Raw genomic sequence first — 26,519 nt, forward strand, 5'->3', positions numbered from 1 at the left:
GATTTAGACTGGATATAAGGAATAAGTTTTTACAGTAAGGGTGGGGAGGTACTGGCACGGTTTGCCCAGAGAGGTGGTGGATGCCCCGTCCCTGGAGACACTCAAGATCAGGCTGGACAGGGCTCTGAGCACCCTGATGAGCTGCAGGTGTCCCTGTTCATTGCAGGGCAGTTGGACTACATGACCTTTAAGGGTCCCTTCCAACTTGAACAATTCTATGATTCTATGAAAATTACTTTATCCTTTCCACACCATGCAGCTATGCATCCCAATCTGCACAAAGCATGCAAACCTTTTATTCCTCTAATCTGCCATGAATACATGTGTTGATCTTCTCAACGCTCAGAATGCTGCATGGTTGTGGTTTGCAGTTATTGCCAGGTGCATAGCTGATGATTATCATAAGAGTGTTAGGGGAATGTTAATGGAGAAATCTCCGTTCCTTTAGGGATAGTGGATGTTTTGCTGTGGTGGATTGTCATTGTAAAACATATTGTTTGGAAAGAGGGCAACTGTATCTCAGAAAGTGAATTTTGGAGCCCAAATTAGAAAACCCAGAAGAATGACATGAATCCCCTAGAGAAGGGGCAGCAGAGAAAAGGCTGGGCTGCATCAGCGCTGCCAGGTTCTGTCAGGTACAAGGTGCTGGTCAGAGGAAAGGGCACCAGCAGCATAGAGATGGCATGGGGCTTTACGTAACTACAGCATGTTTAATAACAGCAGTCCTGTGAAATTAGGATCCTATCTTCACATTAGCTGATGGAAAACAGTTGTCTTACAGATGAACTTGAACAAGAGAAATGTTATGCTGATGGACAAAAAAAAAAAATACTGATAACAATTTGTGCTAATTTTACATTTTCCTGTGACTGAAGATGCTCACCGATAACTGACCAGCTCAGTGTTTGTGCTGTTACCATCACAAATACTCCCTTCTGCAGTACCCTGGCAGACACCACCGGACCTTTGTCAATGTGTTGGCCCCAGTTTCTCTGAGTTTTTCTGAGTTGGACCACAGCAGGAAAACACTGACAACACCCACTGCCACAAGCACTGTGGTCTCTCTTAACAGCCACAGGCACACCTCTTACTGCAAACAGGAACAGCTTTTTTATTTTTAATTTTTCCCTTTGGACAGTTTTTTCTTCTTTCTTGACCTGTGCAACTTACTTACATTCTTTTTTCCACACAATCCACTCTAACCAGAACAGACAGCTTGTCTGTGTTCAAAACTGGCCTGCCCTGGTGCTGTAGCCCCCAAGACTCTAAAGGACTGACCCTCACAGGCTGAGGGGTGAGGCAGGGAAATCAGTGCCCCTCACCTCTGCACAAAGCAGTGAGCAGCACCATGCTGCTGGGTCTTGCAGGACCCAGTTTCCTGTCTGTGCCTGGTATTGATGGTCATCGTGTGCTGTAGTTCTTGTGAGGGTACTTTAGTTCAGACTGACAGGCACTCAGGGGTAACAGAAGCCACACAAGCAGATAAGGAGATGTTTTTAACCTTCTTGTTTACAGGGAAGTTGTGATGACAGTATAGGCTACTAAATTTTTTTATCACTGAGAAGCAACACCCATCAGTAAATCAAAACAGTATTTATTGTTTGCTGGGAAAAAAATAATGTCAGTAACATAAACTGGATTGAAATCTGACTTATCAAAGTATGCTTTAGATCTGTGTGTGGTCCTCCTTTCCTCCCCACCCAAATAACAACAAGGACTTACTCTAAAAACAGCCAGCAGCAGTCCTACAAACAATTCCTTGATCAAGGGTGGGAGGGAGATGAAAGCATTATTAAAAAAAGGAAGAAATACTGCTTCAAAAGATTTGATAATAGGAACTGTAGTAATTTTAGTAATATGTATGGTAAGTAATTTTTTTTCAGAATGAGATGGTCAGTATAAACAGTCATGTATAATACAACATATATAATCAACAGTAAAAAAATCCGTTCCAGTATGGTAGCATTTAGGGGATCCTGGGAATATATATATATATTTTTGAGCCAAACTCTGGAACGTGTGCATTATTTCACTTATCTTAGGGCTCAGACCCTGCTAAGCATGCCCTGGCCAAAAGGCACAAAACCTGCCTGACAGCTGCGTCCTGTTGTCAGTGACAATGTTCCATGTGTCACTGGGTGAAGCTTTAGATACACAAGCAAATGTTTGGCTGGAAGACTGTCATCTAGATTTTCCCAGATCAGCTCGAGTGAATCTCACCCATTGTTACTAATAACAATTCTTTTTATTTGCTTTCTTTGCAAAATGAGTAAGGGCTTCGGTGACAAGTCGCTGGTTGCACAGGTTTCACGCCCATTGCTTCAAGCATGCTTAGAACATAATTGACAGCCTTGTAGATTCATGTATCAATTTAGCGTGTAAATACTCTTGCTGAGTGTACAGGCCCTTTATTATTCTTCATGTTGCTGCTTGCTTGAAGATGTTCTATCTCTAAGAAAATAAGGAGAAATGGTTAGCGAACCGTAAAATTTGATTCCCTGTCTTCCAGCTTGTTAATACCTCTAGTGCATGAAATACACTGGAGAAATAGCATCTATTTCCTAGCTTTGACCTATTCAATGTTTTCAAAAATTGAATGGCATTGTACACGAGAGCTGCCTTCTCTGAGCAGACTTTGGGGGATGCGCTTCATGTCAGTTTTTTCAGTGAGCAACTGAGAACCATGGATCACCATAGAAAATAACAATTGAGCTCATAAAATATTTGACAAATATCTAAATATTTATTGTCTGGATGGAGAGGGTATGAGGAAAAGAGGACCACACACAGATCCAAACCGTACTTCGATAAGTCAAATTTCAGTCCAATTTACATAAGGGACATTATTTTTTTTTTTTCCAGGAAACCATAAATACTTACTTTGTGTTGATTTACTGGTATGTGGATTTTCTGAGTTAGAGAAAAGTTTTGAAAACTTACAATGATATCACAAGTAGCTATGTTTGGAGTAGTCTTTTTACAAAGTCTTTTTACAAACACTTAGGCATATAGTGTGAGCTTCAGTGGCACCGGGCTAAGCCCATGCACACACCTCTGTAAGATCAATGCCAGAAATAGGACACTACTTGTCAGTAACTTTCCAGGAAAGTACAGCCTCATTTCCGTTAACTTCCATCAAAGCCCCTGGTAGTTTATTTCTTTTAAAATATTGGCTTTGTGTGAAATTGAAAAACATAGCATTTTAGGTGCACATCCACTATAATTTAAGTTTTGTTCTGAAATATTGTCCACTTCCTATTATGTTCCATAGATGCCAAAGGTCACTCAACAAACCAAGCATAAGAAAAAGTGGTTCCTCTATCATTTATACTTTAACCTAGGAATTTCACAAGGTGTTCAGCAGCAATCCACGCATCTGGTTCCAACCAGAATGCACTACACCTTTCCACACTGCAGGGCAATACTTCCTACAGATATTATCAGCAGCAGCTTGAAATCCTGGGCCAAGAAGTGCTGCTCGAGGAAGACCTACACATCCCTGGAAGTCACATGCAGGAAAACACAAATAAATAAGAGGGACCTGCAACTGTCTTTGCTCACAGATGCAAGTTAAAAGATGTGCCTTGCAATGTAAACACAGACAAGGAGGGAGGCATGTGTCAGGTGGAAGGGTGATGACAAGAACATAGATTATAATTAAAGAACATTTCTTAGTGCTTGGTGAGTTGGGTAATGTTCCATCACCTGTTTCTTTTAACAAACTGTTACTGGCAACCACTCTCCTAAGTGCATAATCATCGCAGAATGGCACAGAGACATTAATCATTACAATGAAGCTACTAATGCAAAGCAAAATATGTGTTTTCCATTTGAAGAAGTAATAAATAAAAAGCCACTGCATGTTTACTCTTCTATGTATTACTCAGCTAATTTACTTCTCAAAACCTTTGCCTTAAGACTTGGGAAAAAATAAAAAATCCAAGAAGTGTTAAGAGGTAACCTACTGACCAAAAAGGGCTTGCAATGCTGCTACCGCAGAATCACACTTCATGTGCAGCTTTGACCTAAGGAAAACAGTATGACCTGAGGAAAACAGTATGCTCTGTAACATTTTAACAGAACAGGTAGTCCACCTAGTCCTCTAGTTAATTCACAAACTCGGCGTGAAACACACACAGATCAGTTGCAAAGTGCTACAGCTTCTACTATTACCACTGACATTGGAGGTAAGCAACAAGAAATTATATTTACTACCAATTTTCCCAAACCAAACACAGCTACAATAATGTCTTTGCAATTGTAGCAAGCATTATTGCAGGCATTTTTTGCACCAACGTGCACCGTGCCATAAAGCTTGTAACCTGCACGTGGCAAATCTCTTCATTCAGCATCAGTTTGAGAAAGGGTGCACTTGTGCTGCATTGTGCATTATGCAAAAGCTGCTGTCACTAACACCCAGCCTGCAGTGCAATCGCAGTCTCTGGTGCAGCCTCAGCAGCCAGGGCTTGGCTCCCTCCTTCGCAGCATCGTGTCCAGGTCTCATTACCTTTTCATAACCTCACCCCAGGGCAGGGACTGTCTGTGGGAAGGGCCAGAGGCTGGGCAGCCATGGCTGGAGGAACAAGCTGGGTGGTGCAGCCTGTCTGCAGGGCCGCTGTGCCTTGATAAGAGCCTCTTCTTCCTCCTCCCTCCCCTCCGAGCTAACAGGTACTGGAGATACAGCTTTCAGAGGAAAGAAACCCAAGCTGCATTCATATGGATCTGGCATTGCTTCTCAGCTCAGGAGAAATTTTGCTTGGTTTCCACAGCAGAGACGGCCTCTGACCATCACAGCCCTTCAAGCAACAAACAGGAGACACCACAGAGAAGATAGCATGGACAGCAGCTGGGCTCTTCGTCCAAACAGCCTTCATCACCAGCCTGTTTGTGGTCAGCAATTGGCAGGAAAGGGAAGGTGCCACAGAGGTAATTCACTGCCCTTCGCCTGTGTGAAAGGCAGAGCTGCAGAACTGGCTGTGAGAAATCCCATATGGGCAAGAGAGCTTGACCTGCACCACAGTGAAGGCAGAGCATAAAATGGTTTGTGGCACATCCCCAGGAGCTCTTCTCCTGTTGAAGTCACTTGCAGTGTAAGGCAAAATGCTCTTCCCAGACCCCCCTTCAAGCATTGTTTCCTGCTTACAGATTCAGGAAGGAATACAACTAGCGGGCCAGCTCCTCACAGAGTACTGCCGGCTACGTTCCTCACTTAGTGACCTTTGCTGCAGCCACAACAGCTTCCCACACAGAATATCATGAATATCCTGAGTTGGAAGGGACCCACAAGGATCATGGAGGCCAAGCCCTGGCTCCACACAGCACCACCCAAAATCACACCCTGTGTCTGAGAGCGTTGTCCAGATGCTCCTTGAACTCCGACACTCGAGGCCATGCCCACTGCCCTGGGCAGCCTGTTCCATGCCCACCGCCCTCTGGTGCAGACCCTGTCCCTAACCCCCAGCTGCCCCTCCCCTGACACAGCTCCATGCCGTTCCCTCGGGCCCTGTCTCTGTCACCAGAGAGCAGAGCTCAGTGCTGCACCTCGGCTCCCCCTCATCTATTTGTCATTTGCAGAAATGGCTTAGACTTTTTGCAACTGGATGTGCTGAAAATCCTTTGTACGTTTGCTATTGAGGCATCTGAAGCTGGGATTAAAAGTAGGAACAGGATTGGGCCTGAAATACAGGCCAGTCTCTGCATGTGTACATACTTTTTATGTTATTGAGCCAACATTACATTGATTATTATAGAAAATCTTATTTTTTTTTTTAGTTACATGCATTCTTGTTGCTGGTACTGAGTAGCAAAGACTAAGTATTGTTAAAATACTATTTGTGTCACTGTTCATATATGTTCTTCATTTTGTTCCATGTAAGAATTCCAGGCAATTGACAGCTGATGTTGTTATTCAATATGGAGATTAGATATTAAATCTCATCATGGTGGAGAGGGAAGGTGCATGTAAGGGGGATCAATTACATTCTTGTGACTTGGGATTTTATCTTAGTGAGATTCAGAAGGACCCTTCTTACTTTTACTGTATTTGCCACACAATCCTGCCAGCATTCTTTGTTAGAAGTGTAAATAAAATATTTATAATCTTACAGCAGTCTTTTGAGATATGGGCAATGTTTGCAGGGCATTCAGATGCTCTGGAAGGGTAACGGGGAGCAAATAAATGCAGTGAAGGACTAGTAGGCAGAAGGTTATTTCTGACATTAAACCCGGAGTGACCTGAGTTGTCATGACAGTAACTAAGAGGAAATGAGTTGGTGAAATGCAGAACCTGATTACATGATTCAGAAGTTATCCTATGCAAACAACCTGGCCACCACTCAGCTACATTTAGAGACCTCTGGGAGGAGCCAGACTTGTTGGCTCACAAATTGAAGCAGTACAGCTGCCTGTGCCAAGGTGACAAGCTCAGGTGAAGGATAACAGCAAAGCTGCCTTTCAGGAATCCCGATTATCACCTGTGAATGGCACTGGGCCTGGCTGTGGTGGCACACCAGCTGTTTGGTGCTAGCTATAGGTTTTCCACTACTGCTTAGCACCATGTCACACAGCTGTGCATCAGGAGGGGCATGCACAGGAGAAGCGCAGGGACACCGCACCCACAAGGAGAGCTCTGTTTGGGTGGGAGAATAGTCAGTGGCATAGCAGGAAGGACAGGTCAGGGTTTAGTAGCATCTTTCAAATAATAGAAGAAAAAAAGCTATCTCTGCCCTGTTTCATATGCCTCCTTTGAGTGATCAATCTCACAGTTCCCTGTCCTGGCTGTGGGCAACCTGAGAACTTTCCTATCATCCCTCTGTCATCCTCCTTGCCAGACTTAACACTATGAGCCATGTCTTCCCTTGCTATACATCCGTCTGCAAGTTATATGGGAACCTTCCCATTATTTCCCCTCCTCCTCCCCCTCCCCGTAGCTGACAGAGAACTCTCTTCACTTCTGTCAGGGGATACAGCCCCTTGGACTAGAAAATCCTGCTTCTGTGCCTGAGGGCATCATTTGGAATCTATGGCTAATGCTACCTTTTAATATTCAGCTCTAAATTGCGGAAGATTTGTCACACTGGAGATTAGCCAGGTGAAAACAAGAAGGAAAGAAGGTCTGTCTCAAGGGATCTCTGAACACAGGAGTGCAGGGGGCTGAGGCTCCCTGCTGTACCCAGGCTAGCTGTCTGCATGCAGTGCCGGGCCGCATCCTGCACCTCCCCTTGCCACACACCACTGCAGAACAACCCAATGGATGCAGCCTTTCCTGTTTACTCTTCTGGGTGTGGTAAATCAACTTCTCCTGGCCCATGTATTAGAAAAAACAATTGGAACTTGGCCACAGGATGTGTAGCTACTCTCTTGCACTCAGTCAGACACTTTACAAACATTTCCTACAACAATGCTCCAATTATGCTCACAATTGATATTGCAAACCCTGCTGTTCCAGTGCAATACCACTGCGGTGAAATTTGGGATTATCCTGCCCTAAAAAAGATCTATGCACAGCTAGAGACAAAAAGTTTTCCAAAACATTGCCATTCTAAACTAAAGCTCCTAGGGACGTCTGGTGTTTTTGCTTTAGCATTCAATCCAGTTAGGCAGTATCCATATTGAGTAGTCCTGTGGAAACAATAAAGGGATCTGAGGAAGCCACAGAATCACTTTGAAGTAGAGCAGCTGAGAAGTAAGCCCCCATTACTAGGATCCCTGGCTGAAATGCACAGTGAATATGCACCCTCTTTCTCTAGCGAGTGTTTTTGAGCAGTTTTACTTTTGAACATTGCTGTACTTTCCACACAGTTTAAATAATATACATTTAGCAAGCCTTGACCTCTCTAAAACAATGGATAGTTTAAGGGAGGAACTCATTATAATTTAATGAGTGTGTTTGCACAAGGAATAACTGATTTAAAGGAATAATATTTGCTCAGAGTCATGGGGTGTGTTTTTCTCTTCTTTGCTGCTGATTTATTTTTCATTTTGGTCATTCAACAAGGTAGATTTTTTGAACTCTGTATCCTATTACAGAAGAGTTTATTCATTCCTAGAAATGTTTATGCCATTGATTTCATATTTATTAACTTGCAATATTGGGATAAAACAATATGAATCGTTTATAAAGTATGAATGTGTGCAGTCAAAACTAAAGTGTGGCTATACTGATTTTGGGGGTGATTTTACTATGCCTTGTATCCTAACTGATTCTTTCTCAGGACAGCTATGTACACATAGACAGGTATTTCCATACCCTGAGGGCCAGGGTACGTACTCTTTGTACTTGCTTAACTTTAAAATCCATGAAAGAGTACTGAATTTCCACAGGGCTGCCCATAGTTGCAAAGTTAAGCATGTGCAGGATAATGACCTAAGAATTTACAGTAAGATAGACAGCACTCCAAAGATTTGCAATAAGCGAGCGTGCCAGATGAGGCTCAATCTCAAACATTAAATTATAATTTTCTACTTTATTAAATTGTCATTGAGGGTTTAATGGAAGTGTACATCCTGAGCAGGGACCTAAAAGAAAAGTCATCATCATCTAGAAAGTCAACAACTTGTCCAGTTACAGGAAATGCCATGGAAAGAAAATCAAATGAGAAGAGAATGCTAAAAGAAATAGCTAAACTGGATGACTGGGAGTGAGTATTGCAAAATCCTTCAAGATTCAAAAAACATAAATTTTTCAGCTCTCAGACCAATGTGTTTCTTCTAAGTTATCCACAGTAAACACATTTCAGCAAAAGGAACTGAGATGATGGTGTTCCATAATAATACTAGAGATGCTTGAAATCTGCAGCACAAACCCAATCTCTCAGGGACATTCAGAGAACAGATGTTCAGAGGCAGTCTGATGCTTGGAGTACTTACAAACCAAAAGCCGTATGAGAAATGTCATAGCTGCCAATGTTCTCAAGAAGGACATTTTATTCTGTGGATGTTTTAAAGGTCAGCTCCAGAAATCTTCGATGATTCCATAGATTCAGAAATATCCTAGTATCTTATTCCGAGAACGCTCATCAGAGAGTTGCAGATGAAAACTAATTCAGTTAACAGCATTCCTAATTAAAACAATAATTTTGCGAGAAGTGGGGTTTATGAAGTGTGGTTTTCCCACAGTTCTTCCTTGTCTGGATTCTTGGCTGCCCACAGGGGTTTGAGGGAACACCACAAACGTTCCCCAGTGTGAACACTGCCGTGATATGTTTCTATCCTCACAGCATTGCCAGAAAGCCTTGATCAAATGCATTCTTCTGTTCTGAAGTCTTAAAAGCATTGGTATTACTTCTCACTTGCTCCAGTCGCTCAAGCCAGTGCACAGCAATCTCATGTCATTACTGACACATTGTCTTCCTTGATAGATCCAGCAGTTCGCTTTTCCTTTATGTGGAGCAAAGGGATACTGATGGACCTGCCCATGGACCCCTCTCTCCTATGTTCTGTCCTACAAGCTGGGCATATGAGTATTGCCCAAATTCAGGAAGCATTTGCTTATAGCTTCTCCTGATCAGCTGTGAAATTTAGCATCAGATGTAACAAGGGTAAAAAAAAAAAAAAAAAAAAAAAAACAGCTATAGCTACCACAGTAAATCCTATGCTATCAGTTAAATTAGAGAGAAAAACTGCATGCTCAGAAGGAAGAAATTAGCATCCTGTTGGCAAGGCATCTGTATTCAACCAGATACTGATCTCAGCAGCACTAGAATTAATTAGGAATAATTGCAATCTACTCCTGCACCAAAGAGAATAACATTTTATGATTATGTATTTCCTTATCTTTATGCTTGAGCCTTCAAGATTATAATCACATTTTTAAATGTTATTTTGGTTTGGTAACTAAGATGGTATCTGAGGATAGATGCCATCTATTAGGACTGTTCTAGACAAAACAGCCTATAAAAAATGTGTAGGTTGCTCTGAAAGTAATGCCTTCTGTTTATTTCCATGGAAACTACAACAGATACAAATAACACTACTTGACAGAGCAAATTCTCAGCTACAAAATACTATTTTTCAACATAATCACCACCATGAGCTATGCATTGTCACCAGTGATGAATAAGAGCCTGCATGCCGCATTCGTAACAATCTGCACCAGCAGAGGTGACCCACTGTCACTGTCACCACTGCTGAAACTCACCACCCACTGCCTCACTGTGCTCACATCCACTGGTTGGCCTCCATAAACACTCAGTGAGTGTCAATAAATGTCAGTGGGCACCATCTTTTCTGCATGGAGACATTCAGTGACACCCCATTGCTTCAAACACACTTCCATGTCAGATGCCCTTTTGTCAGATTGCCTCTCTGCTGCCATCTGTCTTACGGCAACAACATGTAATGGGACATTGGCAGGAAGGTTCAGCCTCTGCTGCCATCCCACCAATCTCCGCCTCGGATGTTGTGGGCCAACAGAATAATGCAGGAGGCTTTGCTTTCAGTGCAGACTTCATAAATACCTAGATAAGATAATGAAGTGACACCAAATTAGGAAATGCCACAAGTAAGGTGGCCTACATGACATTATTTGTCTTGTTAGGGGTACAAAGGCCATAACATAAATGCAAGGTAAAAATGAATGCTATAATGTTCAGCTATGTTTGCTAAATAGTGATGGAACATAGCACGTTATCTGCCCTGGGGAGATATGACCGTATTCACTTCTGAATAAAGACACTTCCTAACAGTGAAGAAGATAATTACATTCTGAAGCACAGTTTACAAACCTTGGAAGAGGCAATTCTGAGTAGCACAGGAGTCTGGAAGAGAGCAGTAAAAGAAGCTCATCAGGATAAGCAAGGAAGAGCTGAAGGAGCCACGTGTGATATTTCTACTGCAAATTCACTTACTGCTGAGCTTCGCAAGGGTGGATCTGTGCATCACAGCTGTAAATGAGCAAATGAGAAGCATAAGCAATTAACTCCAGCTGCTCTTGTTAGGATGCAAAACGTGTGGTATCAGTGGTTTGTGGCCATGTCTGGAGAGCATCTCTCAAGGGTGGCAGCGTGATATGTCTCGTGTGACATTATCCCCTCTGTAAAAATATGCATAGGCACAGAGCTGCACTTTCTTTACGATTAAATGATTATGAGAAAATACTTAGGATTAAAATTGTAAAATTGGATGTGGAAGTATAAATCATGGTGACTTGTCACCAGAACTCGCTACACAAGGTCAGAAGATGTAGTGGGTGAAACGAAGGACAAAGCGTGCAGTGTGCCTGCTCTCTCAGACCTCTAGAACGCTATCGTGAGTTCAGCAAACTGCTTATATGTGGTCTGCTCTTACTTCTAAAGATACGGTTATTTTTTAACCATATTTCTAATGACAGTTCATTTTTACTTCAACATAAATAAAATACTGGCAAGGAATAAAACGATGGGCTTTTGCAGCCCTTTTTGCAAATCTATGCAAATTTAAGTAATGATGTTGCTGGAGAAGTAATAATAAGGCCAACAGTTGCTGTAGTGAATTAAACTCTGTAATTGAATCTGTGTATGCACATCTCGGCTCTGAAATTAGATGAAATGCAAAGCCTGCTGTGTTTGAGTGTAGCTGTGCTGCCTGTATTGGGTTCCTCATGAGTAAAGATATGCCAACACTGCGCTAAGGGCAGGCCTGGTCTGCAACAAAATACCTCGCGGTGAAGAGCAGCGATATGCTAAGGCAAGGGGAATAAAGGGGAAAACAGCTCAGCCGCTCCATATTCCAGTGCTGCTCAAGACATTAATTGCAGAAAATGAGGCATCTAAAAATATCCAAAGATAGCTTTCCTCACAGTGCCGATGAACAGTTATGCTTGTTTCCCTCCAGCCCAGTGCCGCCGGTCTCGTATCTCTGCTGCCTGGTAGCAGAAGCTGAGGATGTTACTGTCTCACAGTATTAGCTGCTAAACAGATGCTTTTCAAAGCAACAGCTGAACTTCAACAAAAAACTTTAATTTTCTTTTGCAATTTTACTATGAGATAAAGCAGCTGGAATGCTTTGGAGATAACGGAGCTCATGAATAATTCACTTGACACCTTTATACCGAAGTACGGGTGTCTTCATTAAATAAAACTGCCTTCTGTCAAGGGCAGTGAGAGGTTTCTGGAAGGAAGGCAAGATAGATTCCTCTTGAGAGCCCAGATAATGACAGCTGGAAATCAATGTTGGTATCATTTTGCAACTTTTTATTTGTTATTACCCTTTAGATCATTTCAATATAAAAAATCACTTGGGCTCAGTACTCTGGAACGTAATTCAGCCAAAGGAAAAAAACATCACTGGGTATGGCCAGCTAACAAGAATGGATTATGTGTATTTATACAGATGACCAAAATCCCATCCTGCCCTGTAGAAGGTGTTTTATCCATTCCTTTGCATAAGGTGATGCTGGGTGATGCTGGGTGCTTCTGGTGGTGTGTGGGAGGATCCTGCTGATCAACCGGGTCCTCTCAAGCTGCTGTAGTTAGGAGCAAACCAAAATGAGAATTTCTTGGAGCTGGTTGAGAACTAACAGTGAGCTCTCCTTCCAACCTGGGAACCTTCTTCAGAAGAACTCCATATCCGAACAATGACCGCTACAAATTTACGAATGCCTTGCCAATGTTGTATTACTTACAACCAAATGTTCTGTTGCAAAAAAAAAAGGTTAATTATTCCACATATCATCTCAGTATAATCCTGTGTCAATGGAAGCCTTAGGGGAGAGGATATAAAATGACACCACTAAAAGTCTCTCACTGAATATTTATTCCTGTTTCCATTCTTAAAGGTGTGTGCTTGTGGGTATTCCACATAACTGCACCCTTCTATTCAAAGCTATTGTACTGTAGAGAGACCTCTGCTATCGGCCCCAGCCATATGCAAAAAGGATGGCTGTTCGCACCAGGCAGCCTTTGGCCAGCCTTCATTATCTCTCTTCTGCTTCCAGGCACTTTCTGATGGCAGTGCATCACCACTATTTTGAGTCCTCTCGAGCTTTGTGCACAGTAGAGACTTTTGCTCACAGTGATTCAGCTGCCCTGTTGTTAGCAGCTTTAGCACAGGCAGTGCTGCCAACAGAAACCTCAGGAGCAGAGATAATAGACACGATGCAGAGAGCAATGCAAAGCTGTTGACAAATACAGCTCTTAGTACCACTGACTGCGCTAAGGAAGGATGGAAAGCTTCCTGCAGCTTCTTTGGTACAAACACGAGAGCAAAGTCATTCCTTGGGTTTTGGATTGTCTACTTGAAGCAAAGAACAGCAGGGCAGGCTGCTGAGTGATGCTCTCTGGCAATGTTCCCTCACTAAAAATAGTGTGGAAGATAACTACTGCTTTTTGGGAGAATGTTTTCCTCCTCAGTTTTCTTTGTGGATTTTATGCTGTGCATATATAGTGCCAAATGGGAAGTGCAGCACCACTTTCACCTGGCTCAAAATGTCTTTGATCTGGTAACTTCTTGTTGAGGATCATTTTTGCTCCCACCCATATTTCTGTGAAGGTATTTCAGAGTTTTGTCTGTTATGATTCATTACACATTAGTTTACCTCTCATTGAGAACAACTGACAGTTTATGGGAATAAAAATAGCACCGTTAAATTTCGGAATCAGTGAATTCCTATCAATCTTCACACGTTTTCTGACTCAGCATTTTGAAAGCCGAGTTTCAAGGCAAAATTCAAATAGTATCTCCTTTTCGATACAGTAGCAAAGCCGATTTTTTTTCTTAAACGGTCTCAAGAGTGAGTGATGGCCATTCCTCTGGAACAAATGTGAGCAAGCAGCCAACATATGCTAACACTTAACAGCTCTTCCAAGGGGTTTGTAAAGGACAACAAGAAGCAGCAGTACAATCATTACTGTGATGGCAGAGTAGAATTCTAGGGCTTATGTGCTTTTTCATTCAAGAAACAGTTGCAGTGATTTAAGATGCTGCCATTCCTAAGTCTCCTCTCTGTCCAGGCCCACTTATCTTTTCCAAACTTCTTGCAAGTAATGTTTAAGTGTTTGTAAGCCAATACCATACAAAATCTGGAAGCGATAGATCTCTTTCATATTGATGATTCCAGTCTTGTGATACAATTTGTTGGAGTCTGAAATGAACACTCTCTGTTCTCAGTGATAATGAATGTCACTTAGAGCTTGTCAATAACCTCTAATAACTGAAGAAGTGCCAAAACCTAACGTGCCTAATCTTATAAAAAAAATAATAAAGAAGAGATTTTAAAAGGTCGCTATCAAAATACCTTCACATGCACTAAAAATGGACAACTTGAAAGTTATGAAAAGTTTCATTTTATTCTCTAGGTGACCTAACATAGTACAACTGCAGTCTTGAATATAGGCAGCAAGAAGAAACAGCTTGGAATACATAAGTATTTGGAGGACTTATGTTAATCATTGTTAAACTGTTTTTGTACCTCAAGTGACCTGCTGAAAGAACTTTGAGCTTAAATGTTTGTCTTTTTTTCCAGTTCCAGTAATAAAAAGCTTTACTTCTTTAAAAGTTATGTATCTGTCAAGGAGTGCAAGGCATTCCCCCGCTTTCTTCTTTGTGATACTGGGAGGAATACTGGTTGGAAAGCAGGAGTGGTAGCCTTGGTTAAAGGAAAATATCTGGGCATGAAAATGACCTTCAGTAGACCTCATTACAAAGTGATGATCATGCTCAAATGTCTTTTGAGGTAAGACACTTTAAAACCACACTTGCATGATGGACCACAATTTCTGGGGCCATACCCCAGGATTCTCAGTACTCTAATAAGCTGAGATATACTGGGTGAGTTCCTTTATGGTGTACGATATAAAAACCTGTTTGCCCTTAGATGGTGTAAAGATATGTAACATAAATACTAGAATTTGTATGGATGGAAAGGCCTGTCTGACAGCACCAAAAGAAACAGTGGAGTGCAGTAACAAAGCTACATCACTATGGGAGTGCCATTCTTCTTCCTGTTATCTCAACATTAAGACAGACCATAATCATAAAGATAAGCGACACGCAGAAGCAAACTGAAGGAGCATCACAGAATCACAGAACCACAGAAGTAGGGGCTGGAAGGGACCTCCAGAGATCATCAAGTCCAACCCCCCTGCCACAGCAGGCTCCCTAGACCAGGTTGCACAGGTAAGGAAGGACTCTTCAGCCTTGCTGAAGAGTCTCAGTGGCAAAAAGATGGCTCCATATTAACTGTTAACACCTAAAGGTTATACAAACCTGTCCTAACCTAGTTTACTGTAGTCAAAGAATTGGAATTCAAGAAACGTAGTGACAACCTGACAACTACTTCTGCTTGCCATCCATATTACATACAGGTGGTCCTGGCAAAACTGCTTGGGCATTTACACGTCTTAGTGCTTCCAAGTACTTGGGCATGAGGCTGTGAATGGGTAAACCAACTCACACAAAGGACTATAAACCAAAACCATGTTCTACCAGGATAAGGTCTTGTATTGCCTTTTCTGGCACTCATAACCTGCAAGGACGTGTATCTCCCATTGTGTAACACAATGTTATGGATGTAGTTAATGGGTTTGCCTTTCTCTTGAGCAGAGTGGTTCACAAATCCTGATTCTGTTTGCCTAACACTTTGTTCAGCAATTTCAAAATCAATAATTAGGGGAGGATATTGGAGGATTTCCAATATATAGCAAGGAAAATTCAATTAATGGTTCTTAAAGTGGAATCTGATAATCTTGGATAGAAATCTATGTCATGATTGTTTACCGCAGAGTAAGTTGTCTCTGACAACTCTGTTGATCCCTTGCAAATCTATATTCTGAATTGGAGCGACCAGTTTGGATGATATTATCGTACAGCTGCACGTGGCAAAATGGCTCTATGAACTGCTGAGGACATGAGTTCCTGTTTGAGCTTCTGCTAGGTCAGACAGCTTGAGTTAAAAGTTTCATTACAAGTAGAGATAAGCATTCTTCTGTGAACATTAATTTAAAGGTAATATTCAGTAAAGCAGACCACAGGAGAGTTTGGTCTGAAAGGACACAGCCACTTTGTGTAACTCAGTGGTCCAGAAGGGACAGGGATGATGCAGTCGCAGTACTCATTCTGGTGATTATTGTTACAGATGAAAGCCATTATAGTCTATAGACAAAATTGCACCTACCTTAGTTCATGGGAAGTATAAATCTTGCATTTTTAAGCTAATTCTTCATTCATCCTTGCTTTGTCAAAACAAGGAGTAATTCCATCTGATGTCTGGCAGTAAAGCACCACCCGAGAAACGAGAAACTTTAAGGAACACTGCTGAAGGATGTACAGCCCCTGGACATAGCTGAAACGCCCTGCCAGAACCACAGGGAAGGGTCCTTACTGGAAAGGATGCAGAGAAGAAGAAAAGACCATGAGAAAATGAACAATGAATGCTGACAACATGACAGATAGCATCTGCGGTGGTTATTGTTTGCCTTCACATGGATTCCCAGGACAGTTACTCCCTCTTGCAGTGTCAGCCACAGATAACCTTTGATGGCTTAAAGAGTATCAAACAAGATATTGAGGGAAAATACATTGATTACATCTGTCTCTTGCTTCATCTTTCTGCTACACTGCTTTCTTCCCTCTACTTGCTATCTAAATGTTGATAGGAAACATTGCTATCTTTCATTGTGCAGTATTGTATTGCGGACTTAAGTAATGAGTTTGCCTTTTTCTTGAAATTCTTTCTGATTTTGCTCTCATGGTTCAACATGCAGCAAAGAAACTGTAGCCAGCACATCACAATAGATAGCATATTTTATCTATGGGAGCTCTGTTTCTTCCTCATTCCTTTCCTTGTTCCTTCCACCTCTGCATCTTTTTAGGGAGAAACAGACAATTCTGGTGGAAAGCAATGCATACACACAGAGATGTAATATCTTAGAAAAATCTAGAAATGTAGCCACAGAATGACACAGCATTTGCTGGTGTATTGCCGCATGCTGCCCTATCTCACTTGGAACAGGGCTTTATACAGGCTTAAGTTTATATATCTGTGTAAACAACACATTTAATGCCACAATTAGTTGCTTAGAAAAATGCTTTTTGAACACAATGTCTTTTGAGGATTCCATTGTATAAAAAAAGTTCTATTTTCTTGACATCACATTTTGGATTCTTTTTAAGAATGAATTACAAGTGTGACTTGATACCTGTAATGTGGTTCAGTACTCTTCTATTCCTTCATAGGAGTAAGGTTCTCTGTTTTTACCTTTCAGCATGATTATTTTATTTTTCTATTGTTTTTAACCACCAGTCTCATTACTTATTTATATTATATAACAAAGGCTTTGTTGAATAAGAGCATCTGGGATTTGAGGTGACAGGTAAAAAAAAATTGTATTGTCCTTATTTCAAGCAGTCCCAATGCTACCTGTGATTGTTCTGTAACCATCCTCTCCATGACAATTCATACATATTTAAGCCCTAAGACAGGGAAGGCTGTGGTTGTCAGTACCAGTCAAGGTGTAGTCTGAGGGACAAACTGGGTTTCACCTGTTTGGGGCCCTCATTTTCCCTGTTGCTGATTTTGAGAGGTAGAATCATTACTACTTAACAACTTGTGGTAAATTCTTTCTTTCCCTCTCCTTTTGCCTGAGTAAATGGAGGCAGGAGTATATTTCCATATTTCTGCCTGCCACCTCATCTCTTTGCATTCCAAATGTTACCAGAATATTTATCTTCTGAAGCATTCTGTAGGATCTGAAAATGTTCTAGGTACTAATAAAACACTTAAAAGATCAGTAGTGTACCACCCCTAAAAGAAGTTTCCACTGAGAAAGCAAGGGGAGGAGAGACTGATGAATAACTCTATGGCCACACATGGAAAAAAGGGAAAAGTGTTTCCAAATTCTCTGTTAAGCCTGTACAATTTTTTTTTTTATTCTGAAAGTCCTCTGAGACAGAATTTCTGACCTTCACCATCTTTAACTGTTGTTTTCTTTTTTTTTTTCCCACATGAACACTGCTAGATCTGTGCCACTGCCAAAACGCTGAGTAAGCATTTGAAATGTGTCTTCAGTGCACCATTTTAGCTAATGCTTTAAATGCTTGCTGTGCTTTTAGGAACTTTGTCCTGAAATAGGTGCAATTTCACTGCAGATACTGAGCAAACCATAATGCTGCTACCAAAACAAATGCCACTGTGGCATTACAGAAGGGAGAATATCATTATACTTAAGAAATAAAACCAAAGACCACTTGAAACTCTATCAAAAGCTGTATTGCTTTCAAAAATATATAAATGAAACAAGATCATTTTCTACATTAATAAGCAACATCATGCAATAGGAGTGGATCTCTAGAGCAAAGCAATTGGTTTTGAGGAGCTTGACTCCATACTAAACATATGAGTTTGTTTTGCTTCTTACTTTTACTGTAGGTTATGTCATTTGATTCTGTATGCCTGATTACCTGTTGGCAGTTGGAACACATTTCTGATTTAATTTCACTCAAAACAAATCCAATTCATGTGCTCTGAGACGACTAATTGCTATAGACCAATGAACAGTAAGCAGGGACAATCAGAAGGTTTGCTTCAAAAATTCACTCTTGATCCAAATTAAAATGTTAACGTTAACCTCCGAAGACTTACTATCAAGGTCTTAGAGTAACTCTCTTCGGAGGCAACCTAAATAAAAATTAAGCATTATCTGAAAAGTTATCTACCTCTTTTTTTTTTTTTTTTTTCACCTGGGCACAGCTTCCCCATAAGCATTCATAAAGTCATAGAATCACAGAATCAAAGAATTGCTCAGGTTGGAAAGGACCTTCAAGACCATCAAGTCCAACCGCAACCTAACCATACTGCTCTAACAACCCACCACTAAATCATGTCCCCGAGCACCACATCCAAATGGTTTTTAAACACATTCAGGGATGGTGACTCAGCCACCTCCCTGGGGAGCCTGTTCCAGTGCTTAACAACCCTTTCTGTAAAGAAGTTTTTCCTGATATCCAACCTAAACCTCCTCTGGCGCAACTTGAGGCCATTTCCCCTTGTCCTGTCATTTTGTGTCTCTTTCAAGATCTCGTTATGAATTTCTTTGCTACCAGGAAAGTTGTTACTATGCTGAGAAAAGAAATGCTCACCTATGATTGTCATCTTGGACAGCCCTACCTTCCTCTATCCAACTGTGTTTGCCTCAAAATCTAAGAATAAAAGAGATCTTCAGGTCAACAGCTGATGCCTTGTTACGGTGTGTTATTAGTGCTGACAGAATCATATTCTGACCTGTTTCTGTGGTATAGGGATGCAAACACAACACATAACAAATAACGAAGCCATCCTAGCACCCAGCATACTGCATCTGAGTCACTTTTTCAAAAAAGAAACCAGGTTACTCACACCCTCCTTAATCTCTCATGTGCAAAACTTTTTAAAAAGTGAAAAATGACTTCTCACACAGAAATATGTTCTGTCGTCTGTCTTGTCTTTGTAAGCCTCAGTGAAAAACAGTTCTTTCATAAGAAAGAGGCCAGAGGTGTTACGCTTGCTTTCTTCAAAGCCCTACCATCCCCACAATGTATCTCACAGCAGAAAATAAAGGAAAAACACAAAACAGTAAGTTCAAACGTTAGCATTCTGGGCATAAGGCTAGAAATTTTAGCTAGGATTAGCAGTCAGCAGTTCTGATTCCCTGAAATACTCTGGCCAAGTTGCTTAGGCTCTGTTTGCATTACATTTCCAGCTGTATGGAAATATTAAAGCTTAGATTTTTCTAAACCCCCTAGTGTTAGGGATTTCCTCAGCTGATGGATGCTTAGTCTCAGACACCTCTTAGAGAGGCTCTATGCAGTATCTCAAATCACAAAGTGCTTTTAAAATTAAGGCTTTATATGATTTGATCCAGTTGTGCTGCCTCTCAGCAAAGCAGTTGTTTTGCTAAATCTTAAAAAAAAAAAGTCTGTGGAGAATATTGTAAATGCATGTCAAATAAGGTCTCAGCCTTGTCCCAGAATATTAGGAGTCCCTGTACTCATATTTAGCTCTGTTGTCTCCCACTTAAGTCCTAGTTAAGTAACCCATTTGTAACAGTACTTAAATAGAAAATGTAAAGCCTTCCTTCCATGCCAGAAAAAAAAAAAATGAATGTATGTGAATGGAGTTTTCACCTTCATTCTCAGTTTCCTTATCTGCAGAAGACAGGCAAGTGCCAGGGAGACTGCACTGCCCACTGGCTGCTGAGAGAAATGAACATTCCAGACACTGCAGTGAACCAGCAATAAAGTACTTGCATGGCCTACATGTGCAATCTCCAAGTTGATATGAAATAATCTGGAACTGGAGCCTCAATGGAGCCATCTCTGCTCTTACCCAGTGTAGATAGTAGGAAAAATTCCTTCTCAGAAAGAGTGGTGAGGCATTGGAGCAGGCTGCTCAGGGAGGTGGTAGAGTGACTGCCTCTGGAGGTTTTCAAGAAAAGCAGAGGCGTGGCACTGAGGGACATGGTTAGTGAGCATGGTGCTGATGGGTTGGTGGTTGGACTAGATGATCTTAGTGGTCTTTTCCAACCTCAGCGATTCTATGATTCAGTCTACTTCTGCCCACTCTCTTTCCCTCACATGATGTTCCTCATCAACTAAAGTCATAGATAATCGGGCCCCAGCCTCTGCATCCCAAAGTAAAAAGCTGGTCAGCCATCTAAGATGCGACCTACCCAATGCTACTCTGTCCAGTGCTGTGGTTCTAAGTATTCAACACCCTTCAAAAGAGAAGAGGATACAAAATTCAAGATCCCCAGAGCTTTCAAAGACTGCACCTGAGGATGATCTGTCAGAACAACTGAGCAAATCAAACAGAACAAACAAAAGTCTTCTTTGCCATGGAAGTTGAGCAGTGAGCTACAGCAGCTTGGCACAGTTCCTAACTTGGCAGACTCACCTCTGAGATACTCAGAACCTTGAAGATAATGCCATTATTAATTGCTTCGAGTCTCAGAAGAAAGAGTGAGGAACAAAGAAAGAAACCATACGGTGACCTCACAGAAGGCTCTGAATAAGGAGAGCAGACAGCCCAGGTGGGGAGAGACAATCCCACAGATCAGAAGGCATGTGCAGAGATCCTTTTCCTTCACTGAATACTGTTGAGGCTTTCAGACCCTCAAGTGGAAGATGAAGAGGAATTGGATGACAATACACATCCCCCATTCACTTCCTTTGGCACCTCCAGTCACAGAAGGCTTATATTTCCCTGCACTTCGCCATGCTTCAGTGCAATGTTGAGAGCAGCAGTTTGCCTGGACTCCTTTCTGTATGACTGAAAATAGAAGCTTCTGGATTACAGCCTCCTCTGAGTCCGGCTATCCAGACACAGTCTTGGAACCAACCCGTCCCTGCTCCCAGAATTCCTTTCACAATATTACAAGGGGAAAGGCCAAGGCAACAAGTAATGAGGAGTTCCACTGTGCTGAGCCAAATGATGGAAGCTTCAGAAGTCAGATGTCTCCCTCCATTTTATTGAACCTCCCTCCTCCCTTTTGCACTCATTTAAGCATTTGTACATTTAGGAAAATAGATTGTGTGTTATACAAATTCACACATCTTTAACTTCTATCTAAATGCCAAATTATATTCTGCAGAGCAAAATATTCTTTTCTTTTAATACCCCTACAGATCCACAAACTCTGCATGGGAGCAATCATCCATCCAGGCCAGTAGGCTGCAGAATTACAGCAGACTATACAACAAAAACACACCTGAGATCCCTTTGGAAATGTATTGCATGCAAAACAGCACAGACTGCAGTGCTGTTTCACAAGATGACACTACTGACACACTCCATCAGTTCCATCTCTCTGCATAAAAACAGTAAAAGTGTACCAGGCCAGCTACGTAAGTGTTGATATCTGAGTGTCTAAGAATTTACCTGCCATTCTATGTGAAATCATTAAAAAATGCACAGAAGATGCTAAGCAAATTCCACAGAGCACAGAAATAGCCCAGCAAGCCTAAGTGCTGAAGCAATACTGTCACATCCATGGCAAATAACAAAAAAGGGTTCAGCAGGGTTGGACTTATTAGTCTTGGCTCAGTGCCACATTAATGTTGTTTTTCAGGGCAGGGGGTGAAGAAGGGGGACTTGCTATATGAGAACAAGCTTGGTTTGTATGTTTGTTACTTCCAATATAAACACATTCTACATCAAAGGTAAAGCACTGCATATTCTTGAATACTGAAGAAATGCACAAGACTGGCAGAATGTTCCTTCTCACTCGATGCAATCCACAAGGGTCAGTTGAATCTGTGAAAATTAAGCTAATTATACAAACTATGCAGCCCATGACTTCCCACCACAGTATCTAAATGCATGGGAACAATCCCACCAAGAAGCTGAGAGTATTGGTCTGAGGTGCTGGATATAACTGCAGAATGAGTCGTGCCTTCCCCTTAATTTAGATGTTCCTGCAAATGCACTTTGTTCACTACAAAACAAAAGCTATTCTTTGCAGAGTATGTATGCTGTGTATTGGGATGAAACACAGCCAGGCCTATTTAGCAGTGAAGTGACAGAAATGTGCTGTCACTAGGCAATCCCAAACTTCACGTCACCAACAGAGAACAAGAAAGTCCAAGACACTGCAACAGCTCAAGATCTTCTGTGATGACAGAATATTGGTTAGGTGAGGTTTTTTAATGAAGAGTTAACAATTGCTGTGTAAATTAAAAAAAAAAAAAATGCTGGATGAGCAGTTGGAAAAAGAACACTGTCATATTTCCGGAAACTGTGAATGGATGTTTCCATCAATTAATCTGAGGTGTGCTTTTATTGTGATGGAAACGATGTTTTATTCCAAGCAGACCCCGAAAGACTATACAATGTTAGTAAATGCGTTAGAAAATAATAAATAGTAGGGCTGCTACTTTACTTCTCCAATGAGCATTTTTGAGGTTTTGTACAAATTTGACCTTCTCTAAACAATTTTCTGAGATGGTCACTCACAGTAACAGCTACACTTACTTGAGGAGTTGTTGCTATGAACATCCAGCAGCTCTGCATGATGTGTAAGAGACACATAAGCATCAGCAAGCAAGCTAATTCTTTGCAGAGTAAATCAGCACGTCTTCAAGCTGAAAATTAATAACTGAAGATTATTTTTCATAAGTGTATCTGGCAATTTGAATCATGATGCGGCACATACAACTGAGGATGCAGAAGACGGGTTTTTTCTTTTTTTAACTGAAATGAAAATGCAGTATTTCATGCTTTGGTTTGAAAGGAGCATAGCTTAATAAAATAAAGCTCATGATTCAGGTCACTGTTTTACTTCAGAACTAATTTATCCTTTATTTTACACACACTGCCTATGATGAACAATGGCCTCGGATAATTACTTTCCTTACAAAGCGTGGGGATCAAAGGATATGTTTCAGATGCGTGGTCACAGATATGACCGTGCTGTTGAATTGCAAATAACCAGCAAGAGACCTCATGATGTATATTCTTTGATAGCTGTATTGTTTATAAACTGCCTTTTCATTAAAATCTCAATGTGAGAAAAGCATTTAACTCTAGGACTTTTGGTCTTCTGTGGATTTAAATTAAAAGCAAATTTGGCTATGTGCAATTACTAACAAGGAAAAGAGAACTGTGCAGATCACTCACTATTTTGATATATAGATGTGGCAGACTTCGTTCCTCAAAAGCAGCAATGCTCCTCACAGCCCATTAGAACGCAACTTGATTTACAATCTGTAAAAATTAGTGCAGGGTTGAGGAATAATTCTAAATTCAATGCTCAGCTAAGCCCTACATGTCATCGCTGAAAGAAAATTTTGCTGATCGTTTTCAAAACATAATTCATGTTTTACTCACCATACTGCAGGTAAGTTGTGATAAAAAAGTACTGCAGTTTATAGCAAAAGACACAAACAGCATCCCAACCAATGCTCATACAGGCTTGATCCATCAAGGGGCCACGAAATCACACTTCAGCGAGAGCTAACAGAGGTCACTCAAAGCCAGGAAGCCTAACAGAGATTTTCTTTATCCAGTATTTGAGTTTTAAGTCATCAACAAGCTGTAACAACGTAGAGACTCTGAAAAGCTCAGTCTTCACTCTAACATTTCAGGAAGGCCTCAGCACTTTGTAGGATTAGACACATTCTTGGCAGCAAACACCAAAACAACTAGTAAGTATTGCCAAAGGCAAGCTGGTAACATATCCAGCATGGCCAAGGCTCTGTGTCTGTGTTAACACACTCACTCCACAAACTCCCTATCTAGCAGATTATTCTACAGCTTCCAATTAATTCAACAAAAATCATGTTTTGAATATGCCATGCATCACTTTAGTTCCAGTTTGTGTAGGTTTAAGAGGAAGACTAATGTACAGTTATTTAGCCTCTTCACAGAAAGATTTCTATTTTGGATACCCTGGCCAAAAAAGCAGTGGTTTATTACAGAATGCTTCCTGCTGAAGAGGCCGGCTAGCTACCTCAGCCTCCTTTCCCAATTCCCATGCTACAGCCTTTGGCTGCTACTCCCAGCCCCAGCACACGCCAACCTCGCCTAGGCATAAACATTTCCCATAACTGAATTCCTTGTTTGAAAAACTGGAGGTCAGATCACAGAAGGCTCAGCCAACTGCGTGCCTTTGCAGAGTGAAATTAAAAATGCTGGCTCTTTTTGGCTGAGTGTTTCCCTGCTGCTGTCTCTAGCTGAGCACAGCAAGGCCCACCACAGAGCTGATTTCAGCCCTTCCTGGGGCTCAAGGAATCATAGGTGTTGGAAGGGACCTCTGGAGATCATCAAGTCCAATTCTTTGCTAAAGTAATTTCCCTACAGTAGGTAGCAAAGGAAAGTGTCCAGCTGGGTTTTGAGTACCTCCAGAGAAGGACACTCCACCTCTCTGGGCAGCCTGTGCTCTGTCACCCTCAATTTTTTTTTTTTTCCTCATGTTCATATGGAACTTCCTGTGTTCCAGTGTGTGCCTACTGCCCCTTGTTCTGTTGCTGGGCACTGATAAAAAGAGCCTGACGCCATCCACTTGACTCCCACCCTTTAGATATTTATGAACTATTTTGAGAGCCCCTGTCAGCCTTCTTCTCCAGGCTGAACTGCCCCAGGTCTCTCAGCCTTTCCTCATACAGGAGACGCTCCAGGCCCCTCATCATCTTTTTGGCCCTCCACTGGGCTCTCCCCAGAGAGAGAGGGCTCTCCCTGTCTTTCTTGAACTGAGGAGCCCATAACAGCACTCCAGACGTGGCCTCACCAGGGCAGAGTAGGAGGATCCTTTCCCTCACTCTGCTAGCCACGCTCTTTTTAATGCACCCCAGGATGCCATTGGCCTTCTTGGCCACAAGGGCACACTGCTGGCTCATGGCCAACCTGCTGCCCACCGGGATCACCAGGTCCTTCTCTGCAGAGCTCCTTTCCAGCGGGCCAGCCCTGTACTGATGCATGTGGTTATTCTTCCCCAGGTGTAGGACTCTGAACTTACCCTTACGGAACCTCATCAGGTTCCTCTCTGCCCAACTCTCCAACCAGCCCGGGTCTCGCTGAATGGCAGCACAGCCTTCTGGTGTGTCAGCCATTCCTCCAAACCTGGTGCCACCAGCAAACTCGCCGAGGGCGCACTCTATCCCCTCCCTGAGGTCACTGATGAAGATGTCTATTCCCTGAGTTTAACACGAATTGATCAGAAGACTGCAAGTCACAACACGTTAAAGGACACCCATGCAGTCTGGAGGTGTCGCTTTGAATCTTCAGGGGGATCTGGGACAATCTAACTTGGCTCCTAGCTGCTTCCATTTCCATCACTCGACAGGGGGACGTTCCCGGCTGCTCTCTTTAGGGCATCACTCAAAAGCCGGCAGGCTGCCCGCCCCCAGACTCCCTCCACGAGCCGCCCTCGCACTGCGGTTAAACAGCACCCAACCCCTCCGCTCGCACCGCCGCTGGATTTGCTTTACTTAAAGCCCCACCTCGCGGTGGAATCGCGCCCACACCGCTCGCTCTTCCCCGAGCACACCCATCTCCTTCACCCGCCCACAGCCGCTGGGCCCGCCCCTCATACCGGCGCGGACGCACCCGACCCCTCGGGGGCCGAGTCTCAGCACCCAGCAGCCCCGAGGCAACCCCCTGGGCTCCCTCAGCGCCCCATCCCGCCCAACCGCCGCAGCACACACCCCTGCCAGGACCGCCCCGAAGGGCGGGGCCACCGTTCCGCACGCGCGCGCCCCCATGGCCCTTCCTCCCCCCCCGCACCGCGCCATTGGCTGCCGCGTCGAGTGGCGGTGGCGCATGCGCGGCGGCGCGAGTTGGAACTCGGCGAGCTGGCGCGCGGCGGGAGGCGTTGCGCTGGCCTCGGGAGCGGTTACCCGCTGTGCCCGTTTATTACCGTCCCTGCGCGTCGTTTGCGCGTCCGAAATGGCGAGCAAGGAAGGTAGGAAACCCCCCCCCCCTTCCGTACCCTCTCGGTAGGTCTGGGATACGTGTGTGGAGATGAGGGCGGCGGGGCTTCCTTCCCTCCTTCCCTCCTTCCCTCCTTCCCTCCTTCCCTCCTTCCCTCCTTCCCTCCTTCCCTCCTTCCCTCCTTCCCTCCTTCCCTCCTTCC

At 42.6% G+C, this 26,519-nt stretch overlaps 1 protein-coding gene and 1 long non-coding RNA gene across 4 annotated transcripts in view; one reads left to right on the forward strand and one right to left on the reverse strand.

The window, feature by feature from the left end:
- LOC110404906 lies at positions 227-26,085 on the reverse strand. Of its 3 annotated transcripts, none has more exons than XR_002442561.1 (7): positions 25,980-26,085; positions 23,567-23,653; positions 22,922-23,031; positions 16,091-16,296; positions 10,848-10,883; positions 10,725-10,757; positions 227-2,451 (listed from the first exon to the last, which is right to left on the reverse strand). It is a non-coding gene; the product is annotated as an uncharacterized LOC110404906 (long non-coding RNA). The 3 variants fall into 3 exon arrangements; XR_002442562.1 differs by adding an exon at positions 25,404-25,581 and having other exon boundaries at positions 10,725-10,883; XR_002442559.1 differs by having other exon boundaries at positions 10,725-10,883.
- RBBP7 (RB binding protein 7, chromatin remodeling factor) overlaps positions 26,173-26,519 on the forward strand; it is a 9,219-nt gene continuing 8,872 nt past the window's right edge. Inside the window, exon 1 of the mRNA XM_021409673.1 lies at positions 26,173-26,348. Coding sequence (XP_021265348.1) covers positions 26,207-26,348 — 142 coding nt within the window. The 5' untranslated portion in view covers positions 26,173-26,206. The remainder of the gene's footprint in view (positions 26,349-26,519) is intronic.

The sequence above is a fragment of the Numida meleagris genome, chromosome 1, assembly GCF_002078875.1.
Source record: "Numida meleagris isolate 19003 breed g44 Domestic line chromosome 1, NumMel1.0, whole genome shotgun sequence".
Classification (NCBI taxonomy): Eukaryota; Metazoa; Chordata; class Aves; order Galliformes; family Numididae; genus Numida; species Numida meleagris.